The 21691-nt window shown below is 40.4% G+C and overlaps 3 protein-coding genes across 7 annotated transcripts; 2 read left to right on the forward strand and 1 right to left on the reverse strand.

Moving 5' to 3' along the window:
• Positions 1–577: 577 nt before the first annotated feature.
• On the reverse strand, positions 578–3896 carry LOC127761193 (uncharacterized). Its single transcript, XM_052285440.1, has 5 exons — positions 3669–3896; positions 2143–2426; positions 1975–2064; positions 1395–1798; positions 578–1246 (listed from the first exon to the last, which is right to left on the reverse strand). Exons 1-5 carry the CDS (start codon positions 3886–3888, stop codon positions 982–984), a joined length of 1263 nt encoding a protein of 420 aa, XP_052141400.1. The 5' UTR covers positions 3889–3896; the 3' UTR covers positions 578–981.
• Positions 3897–5739: 1843 nt separating this feature from the next.
• LOC127764109 (bet1-like SNARE 1-1) lies at positions 5740–9643 on the forward strand. 5 transcript variants are annotated; one of them, XM_052288941.1, is made up of 6 exons: positions 5740–6012; positions 6151–6201; positions 7888–8023; positions 8885–8941; positions 9028–9087; positions 9171–9643. In XM_052288941.1, exons 2-6 carry the CDS (start codon positions 6188–6190, stop codon positions 9258–9260), a joined length of 357 nt encoding a protein of 118 aa, XP_052144901.1. In that variant the 5' UTR covers positions 5740–6012; positions 6151–6187; the 3' UTR covers positions 9261–9643. The 5 variants fall into 5 exon arrangements, with proteins under 5 accessions (XP_052144901.1, XP_052144902.1, XP_052144899.1 ...); XM_052288942.1 differs by having other exon boundaries at positions 5740–6005; XM_052288939.1 differs by having other exon boundaries at positions 5741–6012; positions 7876–8023.
• A 4122-nt stretch (positions 9644–13765) lies between these two features.
• Positions 13766–15554, forward strand: LOC127762111 (AT-hook motif nuclear-localized protein 20-like). Its single transcript, XM_052286478.1, has 2 exons — positions 13766–13998; positions 14253–15554. Exon 2 carries the CDS (start codon positions 14290–14292, stop codon positions 15088–15090), a length of 801 nt encoding a protein of 266 aa, XP_052142438.1. The 5' UTR covers positions 13766–13998; positions 14253–14289; the 3' UTR covers positions 15091–15554.
• Positions 15555–21691: the final 6137 nt, after the last annotated feature.

The following is a 21691-nucleotide window of genomic DNA, read 5'->3' on the forward strand; positions in this document are numbered from 1 at the left end:
TCGTCGTCGTCTTCTTCTTCTCTCGACCACCTGCCATTGGATTTATCCGGCCTTCTCTCCTACTATAGGATTATTGTTATTATATGTACTAATCCAACCTAATCTTCTTAATTCTCCTTTGGATTCTTCCCTTTGCTTGCTATGCTTTTGCTTCTCTTCTCCGCGTCTCGTTTTCTGATCATCCTGTCATGTTGTTGCTGCTTTATTTCGATCTTCTTTTCTTTCTTTCTTCTTCCAAGCAGTTATTGTCCCCTATCTCCTTAACCGCATTCTAGCTTACTTCTCCTTAATTTCTGAGGCTACAGAGTAGTATTTATGATATGCAACTGTTGATTGACTTATCTGAATGATGCAGACTTGAGTATATGATCTTGGTTCTTGTCCATGAAAAAGGCAGTATCAGAGTACACATGCATGCAGAGAAAGTATAATGCCTGCTTGGTCACTGGCTGTTTGACCGTATTAACCAAAACTATACGCAACTTACGTAGAATGTATCGTGTGCTCGTGCAGATTACGAGACGACGACGAAAAGAGATTGGCACGCCACACGTGCAAACGGTTGCACGAGCAACGGGACTTATGGAGACTCATTCATCATCCATCCCAATGGGAGTTTTTTTTTTCTTTCTTCTCCTCTCATTCAGCTACTACAAGTTTACAAGATAGGTGAGATCACAAGAATGTTTACAAGATAGGTGAGATCGCAAGAATGGAGATCCATCAATGACAACGTACCCATGTACATAGCCAGCCAGCTGCCCAGCTATATCATCAAAGTATAAATCGCATTCTTGCCATCAAAATTCCAAGCAATTGCATCATCCGTATATGTCACATACTCACAACCCATGCTGATGTACACAACATCTCAAAATGAATGCCGTCGTTGTGGAATAATCATCGAGTTTCTTGCAGTTTCTTCCGCTGAGCGACCTCACACCAGTGTACATCAGCAGACAGCAACCTTACCTCGTAGTTTTAGCCGAGCCACTGAGTGGCGCGCCGTTCACCGCCACCGCCTACAGCATGGCGGATGCTGATCTTCTCATGGGAGTACTTCTCCTGGAGGTACTCGAACGCGTTGACATCAAGCTTCCCGCTCACCGACTTGCCCTGCTTCCGCCTGATCTGCTGCTCCTTGATCGAGTTCCACAGCTTCGTGATGGCGTCCCTCTGCTGCGTCGTGAACCGGTTCATGTTGTCGTAGGCGTGCTTCGCAAAGATGTCAATGGCGGTCTGTGTCCTGATAACATAAAAAAGGGAGAATTAGAACAAGAAATTGTTGAATATGTGTTGATAACATAAAAAAAAGGAGAATTTAGAACAGGAAATTGTAGTATATGTGTCGCTAACAGCATAACCACATGATGTTCTATCTCAAGAGAACTTACCACGGAATCCTATAGCGCCGAGCAGCTATTTCTAGACATTTCAGGAGGGCTTCTCGTTGTGACTTCAGAAATCTCTTTGATTCATCCTCATCTGCTTTCCTATTTAGAGCGGCGACCGTCTTCTCTCGAGCCTTTTCAGACTTCTTTGACTTGTGCTCAAGTAGACCATCCAAACCAAAAGGATCAGAGGATTCCTCCCTTGAGTTGGATGCTGCTGCATGCGTGCTATCGTCTGGCAAGGAGTTGGATGCCGCAGCTTGAGCGTTATCATCTGTGTTATTATGGGTGGTGCCAGATTTACTTTCAACAGCTGCCAGAGCTGCTGCTTCATCATTGTCATCATCCACTGTTGTAATTGGCAGGGCTGAGATGGCATCTTTGATCTTCCCTACAGCCTTCGAGAACTACAAAACAGTAGCAAGTATGTTAGTCGAGCACTCAAGTCAGAAACTGTGTCATAGACATGAGCCCAGAAACAAGCTAGGCCTGGTACAGCACTGCCAGCACATAACAATAATAAAGCATTTTTCACATTTGGTAGTGAAAATAAGCAGCGCAGGCACCACCACAATACACTCACCACAAAACTGTCATCCGTAAAAAGATCATTTGCCACCACTGCATGCAGCACCCATATATCAAACTGTTTTTTCTGTTGTTGGTTGAAACACTGCAAATCCACCAAGATACAATGGTTTAATGGAACTGCATAAAACAGAGAAAACTAAGACTTATTCAAAAACTTCACCTCTGTTACACCCTGGGCTGCATTAAACAAAGCCTGGTAATCAGCACGTACAGAAGGCTCATTACAAGCTCCTGGTGAAGACATTGCAGCCTCTAATATAGCAAAGAAGTGACTGACTGTCCCTGGCTTGACACTCCCAGCCTCAATAAGCTGTAGAGCTAGTTTTGAAGCCTTGCTGAATTTTGAAGGATTCCGTATGTGTGAAGTTATCTTGTGCATAGCATCGATGACTTGCATTTCTGAGGCATCAACAGTAGTTCTAAACCTAAGTCGCTTCTCAGGAACTACAGAAAAAAAAAAGAGTATTAGAAGTTTAGAGCATGAGCATGAAGCAAGTAAAATATCTCTGCTGTTGTTATAGGAATATAGCGAGACTGTAAAAGTAGCTCGCAATTAAAAAAAATCATGTGGAAAATAATTGGATGATAAAAAACCTTCAGATATAAGGAGTCATTACAACTTTCAATCACCCATAAATCTTGTCAGCAGGACTAGATATTCAGTGCAACGAAACTAGAGTTAGTAGTAAAACATGATGGCATTTTGCAGATGGCAGAGTCATGTATAATTGAACCTTAGAGGGTTGAATATAAGCCAAACTTATAAGAGATGTCACCAGATTCTGTTAACGTTCCAACTTCCAACCAACACATAACATAGCGAAACATTAATCTTTGCAAGACACAATCTCGCAAACAAAGCACAAAAAGTCCCAGTGAATTACCTGGTGGTGATAATATCAACAATACTCACTATATTCCCAATTGAGTTACTCCAAGGGACCAAGGCAGCAGTAAACCCTGGCACTAAGATTTTTTTAAAAAAGGGCAAGCAAAACTTATCTAAACCAGATCGAATGTGTATAATCTTCATAACTGAACTAATTTAACATCTTCTGTTTTAAGTTATGTCACACCTTACATACTCGGAGCTTATTTTGAGTTCATATTGGTGAACAATGTTAAGCCAAACATATGTAAAAAAAGAGTTTGTTATCCTTAAAGGAAACATTAACACTTGATTCGACAGGGAGTCTCAGGGCTAAGAGCTTCAACTATTTATACCTTAGTTCTGCAAAAGACCAAGTAATTTGCACAGCTAACATATTCTGGCTGATGCAGTCATTGATCTCAAGCCATACAGACCAAATAAATTATCAACTGGAACATCCCTGTATGCTATGGTTAATCTCCTTCTGAGATTTGGCAAATGCGAACTGGGAAACCCTAAAGCCGATCTAGAAAGTTTCCTATCAACAAAGTTCGCATCAGGATATCACCAACAAAATTCATCAATTAAGCCACAAACTTCAATCCAGATGAAGACATTTCAACTGCTCCTAGGCGATGAAAAATCAGCAACTAATCGTTGACAAAATGTACAACAAAGAACACAAGCTAGTCGTACGAACAGGAGTGCATCCGAATTCCCAAAGCCGACCACGCAAAGCAGGGGACGCAGCGGCAGTAGCAGTAAGCATCTATCTAATTTCGCACGGAGTACAAGAGCGCGAGAGGAGAGCTCACCACGTCCTTCGGCTGCGGCATCCGTGGCGGCGGCGGCAGCGGGTGAGGAAGCGGCAGCATCTGAGGAAGAGGGCTTGTCTCGCTTGAGAGCGCTCTTCAGCGCGGGCAGTCTCGGAGGCGGAGGCGGCGATGGTGACGGCGCGCGCTCTCCTCCAGCGGCCGGCGCGGCGGCGGCGGCGGCGGGAGGTGGTAGGCCCTCGAAGAGGTCGTCGGAAGCCATGGCCGGCGTCTTGGTCTCCTCCTGCTTCTGTCTGCTCGAGATGTCCTAAATTAATTGGCCTCAAACTAATGGGCCTAGTTGGGCTGCTATCCAAATTGAGATGGCCCATAGCCCATAGGGGAGAACCATTTATGAAAGAAATAAGTTCATCTGAGGTCCCTTAACTTGTCAACGAATTCGATTTTCGTCCCTCAACCAAAAAACCAGACATAACGGGTCCCCCAACTATTAAAACCGGTGCAGATAAGGTCCCTCGGCGGTTTTGAGGGCGGTTTAGGCTGACGTGGCGCCTACGTGGCTAATTTGACTCGGTCTTTATCTGACATGGCACTTACGTAGCGCTTAAGTGGCAATTCGACCCGAAAAAATAATAAAACCTGTGGGACCCACATCTTAGTTACATACATAAAATAATAAAAAAAATTGTGGGACCCACGTGGGCCCCACATGTCATCCTCACTCCTCCCTCATCTCTCTCCCCTCTTCTCTCTATCCCTTCTCTCTCTTCGGCCGATGGAGCGGGGCGAGCGACGGGCGGTGCAGCGGCGCGACCTGGCGACCGGGCCGAGGCGACGGCGGCGCGAGCCATGGCGACAACGGTCGGGCGCCGGTCGGCCCAGCGCGGCAGCGGCCTGAGGGCGGCCAGGCAGCATCAGGCGAATGGGGGAGAAGGCCGGCGCGGTGAGGAGGGAGATTGGCGGCAGCTTGCCTTGCTTGAAGAACAAATTCAAAGACAACTCACTAGAACTGTTGTATTGATTTGTATTGATTTGCTACAAGAACCTGCATGTTTTGAGTTTCTGCAGGAATTCAGGAGGTTCAATCCCTACAATGCTGAAACTCCTCAAGATTCAGTTCAAATCCAAAGTGGGGAAGAAGCAAAGCGATTCGAGAAGAGCAGCAATGTAGGTCTTAGACAAGCACACCGAGATGAGAAAAAAAAATGAAGAACAGAAACAGAAACCAAAATTCAGGCCAAAAATCATCATCACCGCAGTGGGAACTCTTTCCGGCAAGAGAAAGATTTATGCGCATTGACTAATACTAGAGATTAATAGGGAAGGGGGGAGACGATGGTAGGTACCTAACCTTAGACGTTGCTGCTTCCATGGTGATGGAGCTCCATCCCCTCCAAAATTTCCAAAGCGGAGAGCCTCTTTCTGTTAATTTGGAGTTTGGAGGGAGCAAAGCAGAGGCAAGGCAAAGCGGGTGGACAGGGACAGCGGGATGGCGGGTGGAGTGGGGGCGACGGTGGCCGGAGCGGCGGCGCGCGAAGCCAGCGGGACAGCCGCTCGCTGGTGGCCACCTCAACGATCTCCAGCCGACCAGCCCATCCACTTGCTTTGGCTGCGCCGCCTAGGGCCGAGCGCGCCGCCGACGCCCTCCTCGACGCCGCCGCCGCTTGCGCCCTGTGAAGAGAGGGGAGAGAGATGAAGACGACTGGAGATAGGGGAGAGAGGAGGGTGATAATGACATGTGGGGCCCACATGGGCCCCACCAATTTTTTTATTAATTTGTATGTGAAACTGACATGTGGGTCCTATGGGTTTATTATTTTTCCGGATCGAATTGTCACGTAAGCGCCACCTCAATGCCACGTTAGATGAAGACCAAGTCAAATTAGCCACATATGCGCCACGTCAGCCAAAACCGTCATCCAAACCGTTGAGGGACCTTATCTACACCGGTTTTGATATTTGAGGGATTTATCGTATCTGGTTTTGGGCTTCAAGGACGAAAATCGGATTCGTTGACAAGTTAAGGAACCTTAGATGAACTTATTCCTTTATGAAAATGCTCTTGGAGTTGGACTGAAATTACGCGCCTGCCATGCAGCAAAACCTCCCACGCCCCACACTGCGTGCACTTCTCGATCATTCGATCGCTTACCCCAAATCGCTCTCCTCTCCTCTCCTCTCCACCGCCGCCGATCTCCTCCTCCTCCGGCGCCGCCGCCGCGTCGCCTCCCGGAGCTCCGGTGCTGCCACCAGCCTACGCAGCGCCGCGTCCTCCTCCTCCTCCGGCATCCGCCAATCGCCGCCGCCTGGTTCGTCGGGGAGCCCCGCGCCCTAACGTTTTCTAGAGGCGCCGCGGATCCAGCGCGAATCGATCGAGAGGTAAAGGGTAAGGACTCGACTCCAGATCATCTCTCGATTTGTCATTTTCTTCCCCTCCATTTTTAGTCCATTATTTTTTTTGTTTTGTTTTTTATGGCTGGGTGGCGTCTTTGTTCTGATCAGCGCGGCGTTGTCTCTCTTGCAGGGAAGTTGATTTGAGTCGGCGGCCGAAGAAGGAAGCCATGAACTCGAGAAGGCAAGTACTGCACACTAACTTTTCGATGTGTTTTCGATTTTGATGCTATGGGTGAATGGAGTTACCGGGTTAGGGTTGATGAGCACGGATGATTTGGTAGGACTGACTGACTAGCTGGTTGAGCTATTTGTATATTTGCATTAGGGTTCTATATCTACTATAACTGTGTGCTGAAATTCTCTCAGGAAAAAAAAACTATAAGGTGAAATTATCGTGTGATTACAGCAATTCTGATGTATGCTAGGAAGGTCAATACTCCTTCGTGGGATTTTATCTGTTAGTTGTGAGATTGCATCCTTTGATGTAAGACATTTGCCAGGGGAAAGCTCCCATGATTCCGTAGTGAGCAACTTATTGATATGAATCACCGGAAACGATTACTTATTTTTGCTGGCCAGCTCTAGCTTTGCATCCTTTATAACATGTTTGAACATTGATGTGCTTCCACCAAAGATTGATGAAATGTTGTGCAGGGCAATTTGGTTCAACCTGCAAGAATGCCTCATGCTTTTCAATTGCCATTAGTCACTATCCAAAAGTTTGATTTCGGAAGGCATGTGCTATACTGCTGTATATTTACTTTGCTCATATGTGATTATGTGTATACTACCATTAAATGAGCTTTAGGTCTGTGACTTTTTACTCTTAAAAGCAACTAGTTATATGCCATTTCATCCTGCTGCCAGTTGATACTTATAGTAGCGAGAATCTTGTGGCCTAAGAAGTCGACTTCCTGCATTGTGTCAGTTTAATAAAACAAAGAAGAAAACTCAAATAATAACTTTTTGTGTAAATGAATAGAAGGGGAACAAAACACCTGGTAGATTGACCAACTCATGATCATTGGATCACATTTCTATTTTTATCACTCCTGCTCTGTCCCAAGCTCTCTATCTTAGTTTTGTAAACAGTGGAAGTGTATAAGGAATCAAAGAAAAGGGAAGGCCCTAACAAGGATCTGTAGAGTGGGATAGCTTGTTCTAAACTTCTACTACTTGATATTGACATTTTGACATTTGGTTGCAGATGGAGTTTATGTCCAGCTGCAAGCCTTTGTCTGCTCTAAAAGCTTGTTACTCACTATGCACAGTTTCCAGTTTAGGAATGGCCTGTGATCATCTACCTGCTAACACTAAGAACTTACTAACTCACACATGCTGTTTATCCAAGTCAAAAGTACACAGTATTAGCTTTGTCAGTCAAATATATTTGATAACAAGTATTAACCTTTTCATGATATTCATAACTATAAATTCGAGTTGAACATTATTAAGATGAATAGAACTTGTTAGTATTGTGGAAGTTATCTATAGAAATCAGTAGTATGTACCTGTTTATTTATGGCTTGAGATTGTTTTGGCGCATAGTTTTTCTTCAGTTAATTTGTTGAATGCATATTCTCTTTCTGTTTTTAATTCTTTGATACATGTGTCAAAAGCTATTGTTTTTGTGAACTTGGGAGATTTTAGTAATGTCGTCCCTTCATACTTGACATATATAAATGCATTCATGAATTATGATTGCTCAGGGTATATCCATGTAGACTACCACGGTAAATGTTTCTATGTAACAGATTGAATATTTATTTATATGGTTTGCTTAGTTTGCATGTGTCTTTGCATTTTATTTCCATCATATGCTTTGCGCACGCTGATTATTTCATGGAAATTTTAGCAACTACCGCAGCACCAGAACTTCTCTTTTTGATGGCATTGAGGAGGGCAGAATCCGTGCAACATCCTATTCTTCACATGAGATAGATGAGAATGAGAATGATCAAGCTATTGATGGATTGCAGGATCGAGTCAGCATTCTCAAGCGGGTAAGTTGCTGCGTTATTATTGGACGTCTGATTTGCCCTAAGTTTTGCCAGTAAACTTGTGAAGAATTACTGTTTTGATTTTTGACATAATCACTCGTATTAGTATATTTGTGTTAAGCCGTGCTGCACAGATGGATCATTAAAGCAACTACTACATTTGTAATAGCGAAAACGAAAGAGTTTGTTGATTGTGACTTCATTCGTGGCCACCTATTAGATAACTGTGAACCATGTGCTTCTTGGACCATTTTCATTTGAAGTGTTGGAAAGTGCTACAGCGCAGCTTTTGATCATGAGATTTATGCTTAAATATGGCCAAGAAGGAATCTGAGTAATCTAATGGGCCTTGTGATAACTTTTGGAAGCAGCTCCAATGCCAATGATTTTATTAATCTTTTTGGTATTCATCTGATCCATGTTTCTAACATGCGACTGATTTACCTCTAAAGGTTTTAGTGCTAGAAATTAGCTAATGAATGGACTATAGAAGATTTTGTTTCAACTGCAAGTAGCCAGCAAAACAGAAGATTTTAATAAATCTTTGGATAGAGGACACGATGTAATTCTTATGTAACTGTGGGCCTCTTCACACCTAATCAATTTTCTTTGTAGTCTTACCAAGACATTTCAAAGGTCTGAGCCTTGAATTAACCAATGAAATGAGTAATAATATCTTCAGTAGTTTATGGTGTTTTGCTCCTGCTTATGGATCAACAGACTGCTGGACTGCTGGTCCCGTTCCAGTGTTTGGTTGTGTCTAGTTTTTATAGCTATGCGAATCTTCTACCCTGTCATTTCTTTGGAGAGATCTACAGACAATCATATATGGATGGTTACTGAGGTTATTTTACGTACTTGCAGTTGTCTGGTGATATCCATGAAGAGGTGGAAACTCATAACCGTATGCTAGACCGAATGGTATTTTATATTTATCCTTTTAACTTTTGCTTCCTTGAAAAATATCCTTCTAGAGTTCTATTATGTTGACATCTTGCCTGATCCAGGGCAATGATATGGATTCGTCAAGGGGTTTTCTGTCTGGAACAGTGGACAAGTTCAAGATGGTAAGCACTCACACAGTACAATCTTCCTTCCATCATACCATCCATATATTCTGCTGAGACCGCAATTGATGTCTACGATATAGGTTTTTGAGACCAAATCAAGTCGGAGGATGGGAACCCTCGTAGCATCATTCGTTGCGCTTTTTCTGCTGGTATACTACTTGACCAGGTAGAAGAGGACCATGCATCACTTGCCTACTGTTGTGAAGCGATGTGAACTGGGTTGGGTACTCAAGAACACGCTGAAAATGTCTGTGTCAATTTACCGTGGTGTCGTATATACCTCCAATATCTCGCTGTCATAAAGCAAAATATGTTGACCAGAATGTTTCTAACTCTGCACTGTGTGAGGATTACAACGTGTTCGTCGTTTGCTCTGGTGCTGTAATTACCTTTACAGAAAATGTTTCCTGCTGTGTTCTGTAACATCTGTTTCTGTATGCGGTCATGCTATCTGTATTATATTATAACTTCACAAGAGATTGTACTTTGGAGTCTTAATTGCCATATATAAGACGCTATTAGTATGTGGTTAATTTGCTGCTACTACCTTGTAGGCTTGTTTAGCAGAGCTTGTTTGGGCAGTTCTGGAGTCGACACCTGTCATGGAACAAATCCAAATCGAAGGAATAATGTGGCTGCAGCGTAAGCCATTTGTGTTGTATATTATAAAGTTAACGACTGCTAGTCAGCGACTGGTTAATCACACTGATCACAACTAACGCAATTATCAATGGAGCAATTATTGAGTGAAGATGCCTTAATCGTGCGGGAGCTAGCACCAAACACCTGTAATTATCATAGATAATTACGTCAACCGATCTTAATCACATGCATGCATGTACCCCAATACAATACTCCTACTCATGGCTCGTATTTCTATACCGTCTTGCTCGAATAGCTATACTAACCAATCGAGACGGTTTTTCTAATCATGCAACTTAATTTGCCCATGTCGTTAACTGATAATCGAAGTCTGATGATTGTTGTGTAGAGACCTCTCTCTCTACTCCAAAATATAAAACATAATCACCCTAAATCCAAAAACAAAAAAAAATAATTGTTATCATCAACAATAAATCATCGTAATAAATACATGCTCCCAATAAAATTAAAGATTTTAAGAGTAATAATAAATACATGCTCCCAATAAAATTAAAGATTTTAAGAGTAAGTGATTTTAAAAATTAATTTAGTACAGATGAGATTTTAGTTATTTTTTTAATAATGGAATGAAACATCTCAGCCTTTGCACAGAAGATTTTAGTTAATTACATGCATATATGTATGTTTTGTATTATGAAACATCTAAAAATAGTTGTGCATTATACTTTGGAATAGAGTGAGTATATTTCTTCTATTCCGGGTTTTGTTATAGATTTTTATGTCGACCTTGCTCCTAGATACTCAAAATAATGAGGGTTGTAATAGGTGCCTATATACGTAGATACTTAACTTTTTATACATTAATGTGATTCATTCAGTTTGATTCTAAGAAGACATATATTTCCTACTACCTGATTTGGGAGTGACTTAATTATTTCCCGTCACCAGATGATCTGGGAATGGGAGGCCATGATAATATTCCAATTAATGCTTTTGCTACTAACAGAGAATCTATGCGAGATTCCTTTAATTCATCTATGAGCAGATTTAAAAAAAAAGGAACTTGGCTCTGTTCTTGTGATCAAACACCTACCTGTACAACAGCTGTACTCTTGTGTAGTTTAATTAGTACGCAACTAATTAATCAATCTGCTGCTTTGTTTGGGGTGTGTTAGAGATGTCATGCACACCACCCCATCAATGTTTGACAAAGCTTAGGTTATCCATCTCTGGGAGATGTGCCACTAGTTTAATTAGTGGGCAAATGCTTTGTTAAAAAAAAGCTTAGGGGTTCATATACTTTAATTGGTTGCACTTAACTTTTGTTTTGTCCCTTTCTTTTTTAGACTGGAGTGGAGGCATGAGCATGACAGGATCTTTTATTTGGGTGCCTTTGATGTACTTTGCAAAGCCATACACATATATATTGTTGTGATGCAATGGACCACAAGATCAGTTAGGTATACATCTATACATCATACATAAGGTTTTATTTATTGTCTCATAATTTCAGTCTCGCTTGGGAATGGTCCTGTAGATTCTTACACAACTCATATTGATTGTATTTGATCAATACAATGTAACTGCCATCCAGTTTCAATTGTGATTATATTTTTGCAATGATATATATACTGAGAGACCTTGGGTTGAAGTTTTGCTTATAGAATTTATAATCTAAATATATAGTTCTTGTTGTGAAAGTATTGCTAAATTAAATGACTTATAAACCATGAATTGCAAATGTGTGTATGATGGAAATCAACAATATCTGCATGTCTGCCTAGTTAAGGTTACCAAATTAATGTGGGGGTTCCTGATCATCACAATTAATCTAATGAAAGATACTATTAGTGGGAATCTTCTGTCAGAAAAGTTTTCTTAATACGAGAGCACATAATCAAGGTCGTAAGACATCATCTATTCGGTCTCATATAAGAGAGATCTAACATAAAAAGCATACATGTTTTTTATACAACGACAATACCTTCATTATTAAAGAAGCAACTGCTTGTAGCTTCAAAATTTCATATTCTCTTGACATAATCTAAGTCGGCCATCCTTTTCTGAACTCTGATGCTAGTACACTCTTTAATTTGTTGGCTCATTAATCAGTGGCTGCCCCTCGTGTGTGTGCATCATTGAAATGATCCAAAGTCAATCTGGAGAGAATTAAGAAAAAGCTTAAATTTTTATTGGCGTTTCAGAAGCTATTCGGATAGAAATTAAACAAAAAGTAGTTGAAGGGTGAACATTCATATACACATGGGGAGAATTTTCAGTTACAACAGCCGTCATCCTGAAAATTTAATTATTCTGCCTCCTTAATTTGCAATTGAATTAATCAACTTCTGTTCTTCAAAAGAAAATGTCTGCTAGCTTACTAATTAGATATATATAATCAATGGCACCTAGTAAGGTTCAAGCTTCCAACAGACTAGGAGATTATTCATATTTTTGTTCATTTTTTTACACTGCTTTACCAAAGCAAGGGGAAAAGAAGCAGCAACTAGCTGATTGACTGGAGAGCCAACATTATTTTTCTCTCTGAAGTATCTCATGAACTGACGCCCATTGCATTGCTTTCATATATTTATAAGAACCAGCAAACCAGATACATTAACTTTGTTCCTCACAAAAAAATAAGACATAACAACATATAACTTTGCAATATATAGGTCAAAACCGTACGGGTTTTACCTAATAATTTAACAGATCACAAGCAGAGTTGGATAAGAAAGATACAACACATGCATGTGTTCTTTGTTAGTGGTTAGCTGACAACCAATTGCAATTTGCAAGCAAAACGAAACAATTAATAATGATCTTGGTACGGACTACGGACAGAAACATGAGTGTACTTAAAATTGATCAACCTGCTTCATGCCAATAAGTACGATATATATCTACTAAGATTTTCAAGGATGCATGCATATTACATCATATAGCATAATACAATTATATTTGTACTTCACATTACAGTACTGAGTAATAATCTGTTCCTTTTTTTTTCAGAAACAAACATTCCTTCATATATATTGACAACATTGTAAAAGGAACTGGATAGTCCTTTTTTTTCTTATTTGTTAAAAATATAATTGTGTTCCACTTAAGATGGAGACACATATATATACTAGTTCATGTGAAAAATACTGTTCTTGATGGACAGAAAAGTAAGAGGGGGAGTGCTTTCTCATTGGCTGCAAGTAGCTGAAATAAAAACTCAAGGCTAGGGCTGGTTTTGTTTAGTTGGGATGTCGGAGTTTTGAGAAAAGGACATGCATGCACCCGGCTACCTGCCATCTGCACACAGTCCCACACACACAAAAACCCTAATCTTTTCACTGGAGACAGTAGTACATTTCCATCGGGCCTAATCCTAATTATCATCCACAACAAAACTACATCCACCCACTCTCATCACCATCCTAATTTAGGACCAACATCACACCAATAAGTTAAAAGTAGTGGAACAGTAGGACGCCGTATATATCTCTTCTTAAAAAGTAGGTATCGTGTGTAAAATGGTCATTTCAGATGGGGTTGTCACTGCTGTAGATCGACATGTTAGATTCTTACTAGTCGCGTTCGATAAATATTAACAAAATGCGGGTACCAGTTCTCATCCACGATTAAAGAGAGCGATTATTTTTTTACACCAGTCATCAGCACACCAAACAGAGCACCACTAGCTCAATAGGGGGACCAGTCTAAGCTTGTGATCTTAAATAGAAAATAAACAAATAAATGAAGCCTTTACCGAAACAAGTTAATATGCTAACCTGCAACGTACATGATAAACTATATTTCCAACATTTGAATTCACATGGCAAACGGGGACCAATGGCCAGTCAAAATAAAACCGCAAATAACCCCGGGGAGGAGCATGCAGGGGAGGATGGGGGTAAGAAGAGGGGTGTGCTCCTTGGGAAGAAAGGCCACCTAATTAATTAAGTTTTTGCTTAGTTTATAGTGGCACCCAAAGTCTCTCTCTCTCTCTCTCTCCTCTCCATCAAGTCTTCATGCTTACATGTCCACCTTTCTCCCTCCCCTCTCTTCCTTTCTTATACCCCACTTGCCCTCCTCTTCTCAGTTTCTAATTAAGCAGAAGCTACTCTTCTTCTTCCTCCTCTTCTTCTTGAGCTCTCCAAGCTAGCTACACCTACTAAACCTCCACTTCACATACAAGCAGCTAGGTCCAAACCTAGCTTGCCTAGCTAAGCTTGAGAGGAAGAGGGTTTCACACAGAGTGAGCTTCTACCTCTGAATCACTCTACCTAAGACAAGTTAGAAGAGAGATACATCAAGGTATGCAGATATATGTGTGTGAATTCAGATCTCCTCAAATTTATGCATGCAGCAATCTCCTTTTCTTGTTTTAAGTTGATCTCTTGTTGATTTCTTGTGTTCTACTGCAATTGCATACACTAATATACTATTAGAGGTAGATTGATTATGTTGTATTATTAGCAGGCAGCTGACATGTGTCTCTGCAGCAGCAGAGAAGCAATTAGTTGAGAGATTAAGCATGCAGTGCATTAATTGTGCTTCTCCTGGAGCAGGGTCAAGCTGGCGAACAGGTCGTGGTGGTCGGGCCCCATGGGCTTGCCGGAGCAGCCGTCCGGCTCGTCGGGCCCCAAGGCGGAGCTCCCGGTGGCCAAGGAGCCGGAGGCGAGCCCGACGGGGGGCGCGGCGGCGGACCACGCCGACGAGAACAACGAATCCGGCGGCGGCGAGCCGCGGGAGGGCGCCGTGGTGGCGGCGCCCAACCGGCGCCCCCGCGGCCGCCCGCCGGGCTCCAAGAACAAGCCGAAGCCGCCCATCTTCGTGACGCGCGACAGCCCCAACGCGCTGCGCAGCCACGTCATGGAGGTGGCCGGCGGCGCCGACGTCGCCGACGCCATCGCCCAGTTCTCGCGCCGCCGCCAGCGCGGCGTCTGCGTGCTCAGCGGCGCCGGGACGGTCGCCAACGTCGCGCTGCGCCAGCCGTCGGCGCCCGGCGCCGTCGTCGCCCTGCACGGCCGCTTCGAGATCCTCTCCCTCACCGGCACCTTCCTCCCCGGCCCGGCGCCTCCGGGCTCCACGGGGCTCACCGTCTACCTCGCCGGCGGCCAGGGCCAGGTTGTCGGCGGCAGCGTCGTGGGGTCGCTCATCGCCGCGGGCCCGGTCATGGTGATCGCGTCCACGTTCGCCAACGCCACCTACGAGCGCCTGCCACTGGAGGAAGAAGAGGAGGGCTCAGGCCCGCCCATGCCCGGCGGCGCCGAGCCCCTCATGGCCGGCGGCCACGGCATCGCCGACCCTTCGGCGCTGCCAATGTTCAACCTGCCGCCGAGCAACGGGCTCGGCGGCGGCGGCGACGGCTTCCCATGGGCGGCGCACCCCCGCCCACCGTACTGATCGATGGCAATAGCATGGAAGATTCATGGCGGCTAGCTCGCCGCCACCGGCAGCGGCGGCGGCGGCGATGGCCTTCTCTTCTAGCAAGCTCTAGCTAGCTGCATGGTTACTGTTCCATTGGAGGACATGATGATCGATGTGATGCAAGATCAGTGGCGCCATTAATTAGGTTAGTACATATGATGAAGTGGTGAGATTAATTAGCTACTACTGCTACTATGCTGCTGCTACTTAATTTGTTGTGGTGAAATAATTAAGGTAAGGTGATGCTTGTGGTTTAATTAATTTGTACTTAATTGAGCTAGCTATCTAGCTAAATCTAGCTCGGATGATGATGCATGCGATGTTTCAAGTGTTTCTAATCGATGTTTTTCGGTTTAATTTAGAGGTAATTTGTCTGACATTGTTGCAACTTGTGGCCTTTTCTAGCTTCTTTCCTTGGAATTTGATCTGTGCAACATGTGCTTCTCATACTTAATATATGAGTTTCAGGAGAAACGATCATTTCTCCCATAGATCTTAACTACTATGCATGTTCTACCAGTATTTGCATATATAGTATGTAAGCTATAGTATCTGTTGGTCCCAAATCTAGCACTGCTTTGAGCAAATTTATTAATACTCTCTTCTCTGCCTTCTCGATCCCATCTTCAAAATCTGATGCAAAATTAGATAATCTAGCAAGCGTGATCTCAACTTTGTTAATTTGAATGTTTCAATGTAAGCATGCACGCGTGCGTGCAAATGTTTACTGTGTTTCCAGATGTAACTAGCTCTAGCGCTAGAACTTGAGTTTTTTTACCAAACTAACAAGAGTTTTCAGTAAACTTCAGTACTACTGAATGTGAAGGCGTGCAGTGCTTCAGATCAACTTTCACGTGCAGCACTCCATGATTTCAACTTTCAATCAAATTTTTCAGTAAAAAGATGAGCTTGGAATCCTACGATCGTTTAGGGAATTAATATAAGGAGCTAGCTGCATCTGCATACTGAATGAAATCAAAGGGTAAACATGATTGCATGAATACTGAATAAGCTTCTGTGTATGAGAACTGAAGCTTATACACTTACTTTCTAATTGGGGAGATATTGATGCACTATTATATAAGCTAGTTTCATGCCATTTAGAGCTCTGAAATGGGGGACCTGTAGATACTACTATGATTTCAAATGCATGAAACTCAATGTTAAATGTACTTTTTTCTAAAAAAAAAAAAGAAAGATTTTTGTGTATGCATAGCCGGCCATGTATAACAGCTCAATTAATTAAGTGTAGCATGCATGTTATTAATGTGGAAAACATTTTTCCAAACACAATGGTTCTTATAAATGTTGATCAATGTCTGTTGTATAACCAAATTAATGCATATATAGCTACATCGATCAAATACCCAGCTAAAAATTATATAATTGAAGTTAATTTGAATTTCAGTTCAGACTTGTGTGTGCAAATTGCTTAGTCCCAAAATGAAACTTGATATGGCCAGTTTTCTACACGTGCAACTCCTTGAAGAAGAATACACATTTTAGGCCCCATTTATAGGATTTGTGGAGGAATTTTGTAGGATTCAAATCCTATAGGAATCTTTTCAATTTTTCCCTTTAAGACGAAGGATTGGAGTACGCTTTCAAAATTATGTGACATTGCTAAGGAATGTCTCGATACATGTAGATTTTGGAGGAAAATTAGAGCTTCAACCTATTGAAAAAAAAATTCCTTTTGTCTTCGATTCTTGCATTTTTCTTGGGATCTATATATTCAAACGATTATTTCTATTTTCCTGTGTCTTGTGATCATCTATTTTGCACTTACATTCCTGTCAAAGTCAAAATCATGTGTTTTTTTCTATTCATTTTCTCAACCTCATGTTTCAAAGAATGTTGCGATTTCTTATCCATTTTGCAAAAAAAAATGCATGAAGAGATGAGGTAATATTGTGCATTTACATTTTGTTTGTCTTAAAGTTCGTTGATAGATCTTTTCAAGCACTAGCTATTAGCAAGCTAGCTAGGAAAACTATTAGCTAATTATATTAAAGCATGTTGCAATTTCTTTCACAATAATAAAATATGTAGGATTAAATCTACTAATTTGGGATATTTGTTGAAGATTAATATAATTTCTAAATTTATATTCAACAGCCAATTAATTAGCATATATACACATATAATTAGTATATGTGTAGGTGTCCGCTTTGACATATGTTATCTACTAATAATAATTAGGTGGATCAATTCATGTGTGCATGGAATATCACAATTCAAATTGTGGTCTAAAATTGTATCTATAACGGCCGTCTGTCAATTGATATGATATACAATATGTTGAATAATGCTTGCGTTTCGAAAAATATATCACTATATTGTCAATCTATTATCTATTACTTCCTCTTTTTGAAAATATAAGGCACATTAGGTTTTCACATAATCTCCAGTATTATACTTTAACCATTATTTTTCTAATTCATAATATATTATCTATATATAACAAAAAAATTAACATCATATGAAAATATTCTCAAATGCAAATATAGTGATACTATATATGTGCATGGCACTAGTTAACCACATACATTTTTAGCTTAATAATTAGTAAAAAAAAGTTTAAATGTTGATTTTGCAGTATAAGGACGTCTTATATATATTTACTAGCTAGTATTCTATTACTAGTGTATACGTTTGTTTTCCAACGAAAAGGCAGCACAATATAATGTGCTTGTTCACGTTGATTCGGTGGTCCTAATTATTGAGTGATCACATCTTGATCGATCGCTGGGGGAGAGATTAAATCAATAGCGCGCGTCGTTAGATTTGCATATGGTCCTAAGTATACGTACTATACTAGTTGCTTAATTTAAACTAATATTTCCGTCAAATTATATCACTTACTACATGCGCATATAATTAAATATGTGACATGTCCGCTGCCATCGTCCGAAAAGATTAATCAGAAATATTAGTGGGTGTTACTTGTACTTCTAATTTTCATTAGCAAACTGCATTAACTAATGATGATCATCAAAGCTATTTGTCTGTTAGTTAATTTTGTATACGTGATTACGTGTACATACGTCCGATGATGTATAGACATTAATTCGATCATATTCGAATCATTATAAATTTAAATTAATAGGGGTTGCTCCTGACGTATGTACATATTGATCATATATTGCGCATATGTTCTATTGCTCGGTTTAATTAGAGCTAGCTAGCTAGTGCCAAGAGAGATTAATCTTAATTAGTTTGTCTCTGTTGACTTTGCATCCGATGATGAGCGACGTCCACTTGTACTTGCCTTGTTACTCTTAAATTAACTCATTCTCTGACCGAAGATTGATTGCGAAATGCCGATGTGACTGCTGCAAATTAAGGGGAATTTAAGTTAGTGAAATGTTTAATCAGAAATTAATATACATAACTAATAAATTAAGCACTTATGTATCGATACAATTGACCAATGCAATATATGCAAAAAAAGAGCACTACTAGCTAGTAGCTAGAGTACTAGACTATACTCCTAATAAACACAACTGAATTTATATATATATGTCATTTAGCAAAGGAGTATATATATATGTAGTTGGTCGGTATATAAAATTGGTAGGTGATGTCTAGCTGGTCCTGCTAATTCTGGTCATCAGGTAGAGATCAAAAATTAACTGATCATATATCCATGTATATATTGGGGTGCACATGCACGTACATGCATGGCACTGTACATCTATATATGCATATGCTAGCTTAATCAAGGTGTGCTTCTATGTATATACACGGTACTTGAATGCAATTAATTAGCCCCAAATTAAACTCTCAACAATTAGTTGGTTCAATTTTCAGCTGGCCATTATCTTATCTGATCTGATTAATTAGCTGCTAGCTACGGGTGTAAAGTTTACTACAAGGTTCCATTTCTAGGTTAGATTAAATTTCCCCAACTAAAGTGAACGCAAATTTGCATCGTGTCTTGAATGAAAGGGATCGAGGCACTGCAGTGTACAGAATATACTATACAGAGATGGAACCAACAAAAGGTGACGCGATTGACCACCATGACACTACACAAACTAAAGCATAAATATATGCCCCTAAATATATATATGCAACGACGTGGCTGTCTTGTCTTGATTATTAGAGCTAATCTTGTTTGTATGTGCTATGCATACGGAAGCATGGTAGTAGCTAAATGTCGGAGTTAATTTCATGACACGTCAAAGCTAGAGCTTGACAAAAGATGACTATATGCATGCTTATCTCGTTGATTTCGCTATAGATTGTTACACGTCAATGCAGCACTGTGTGTCAATGATCTAGCTAGTTTCTGGCTATTATTATCTACAGTACTATATATATGATCTCTGCTCAAGCTGTATATATATGTGCATGCTTTACTAAAAAGGAAAAAAAACATGCATGCATGTAAAAAGAATAATCCATCATTTTGAATAAGTAAGCTAGCTAGTACTGTTTTTGTTGAAATTTATGTGTTAACTAATTAACTACAAGTTGCATTCATATGGGGTGTAGCTAGACATAAACAGATTAAGGAAAAGTGCAGAAATGTGTCTAGCTAGCCTTATTAAACTATCTATGAGAATTTACAAGGACATTAAACCATCAATTGCCAACTCATATACTACCTCCATCCCAAAATGTTTGACGCCGTTAACTTTTTTAAAAATATTTGACCGTTCGTCTTATTCAAAAAAATTAAGTAATTGTTAATTCTTTTCCTATCATTTGATTTATTGTTAAATATACTTTTATTTATACATATAGTTTTACACATTTCACAAAAGTTTTTAAATAAGACGAACGGTCAAACATGTTTAAAAAAGTCAACGGCGTCAAATATTTAGGGAATGAGGGAGTATTATTGAACAGGTAGATCGATCGGTATAAATTAATTAATTGCCGTAGCCCGTAGGTCAAAATCTCTTTTTTTTTTTTTACATGTACACTGTCTGTATAAGTCAAACTGTAGTATATTAATTGTATACGGTCTAATTTGTCTGCTGCTGCGTAATATGATCCTTGAAACCAACTTATACAATCTCGATCTCGAATCTCTCCTAGCTAGCTGTGTTGTGACACTTGTGTGAGAACAAATTAAGTCCACGCATACATGCGTAGGAGGAAATTGCTTTCTTTAAAAAGATACACACATATTGAAATATTCAGAATGTTTAGCTTAACTAATATATGACCAAAATATTTTCAGTTTATACGTACAAATAGGCTTCAATATATTCATTCATGTTTTTAAGTGCTTTAGCGTAGTTGAAAATTAATGCGAACGGGGGAGAGAGGGAGATAATGTAGCCCAAATCAACAAGGTTTATTGGGCCAACAATAGTGCGGGATTCGGCCCAATTGAGTACAGTTCGTCAGTTGCGTTGCCCATGGACCAGTTGGGAGGTGGTAATCTTAATTCTTTCCAGGCCAAGCCCGTGGACCATCTCATTTCGGTCATCAGTACTTCACTAGTAGTCTTCACCTACCTGATGATGTCGTCCTCTCCATCAGCAGTGACGTGATTCTTTATTCCTCACAATTTACGTTTCCATTAGCATGCTTTTCAAACTATTGAACGTTAGTAAATGATACGTTTCGTGCGAATACTTTATATATAGAAGTTGCTTTAAAATAATAAATATATTCATCTATCAAGTTTATAATAACTAAAACTTAATTAATTACTATGTGCTAACGATTTTCTTGTTTTACGTACGTTAACTTTATCTTGATCTTTATCAGTTTCAAACACCACCACAAATCTAGTGAAAGTTTTATCAAATTCATTATTCTAATTTATGTTTAAACCTATTTAAGTTATTATATTTTTTTAAAAAAATAAGTGGTGATTAGGGGTATATAGTTGCAACCGAAAAGGCGAAAAGGCATTAAGAAAAACGTGAACAGTAGTAATGGTAGTAGTTTTCAACATTTAATTCGCCATTAGGATAGTAGGAGCGGTAGCATTCAATTTATTAATGGGGGATTTGCTTGTCCTTTCTCCTTTTTGGCGTTTATAAAAGTATAAAATCCATCGCCCAGGTGCTCCTCACCTGGTCATCCTCTCATATTGATGAAAAGTCTCCTCTGCTGGTCACACGTCCGCCTTGTCTGCTAGTGCCCGCCCAGATGTCAGATGCCACCACATATTACTGGTACTATTTCATTATTATTATTTTCATTTTCTTCTGCGGCAAACGTTTTTGCTAACAACGCAAAACACTTTTCCTCTTTTTTTTTTCTTTCATACGTTTAATGAGACTCTAAGGTTAGTAATCACTCCCTGATAATCTAGTACGGGATGCAACGAATTCTAATCACTCCGTTTTATTTTAAGTGCAGCTATAATTTTCTGTGCCTAATTTTGATTGTCCGTCTTATTTAAAAAATTTTAAAAAAAATTAAAAACATATGTCATGCATAAACCTTCTTGTTTGCTACATAGAGCTACTGTACCCGCCTATTGGCACCAACCAGCTACTGTCCTTAAGTCCTTGCCCTCAGCCACATGCGTGCGTTTTACGCTTTCCGACCTAAGAAAGTTACTAGTGCACGATTAATTAAGTTTTAATTATTTTAAACTTAAAAA

This window comes from Oryza glaberrima, chromosome 2, assembly GCF_000147395.1.
Source record: "Oryza glaberrima chromosome 2, OglaRS2, whole genome shotgun sequence".
NCBI lineage: Eukaryota > Viridiplantae > Streptophyta > Magnoliopsida > Poales > Poaceae > Oryza > Oryza glaberrima.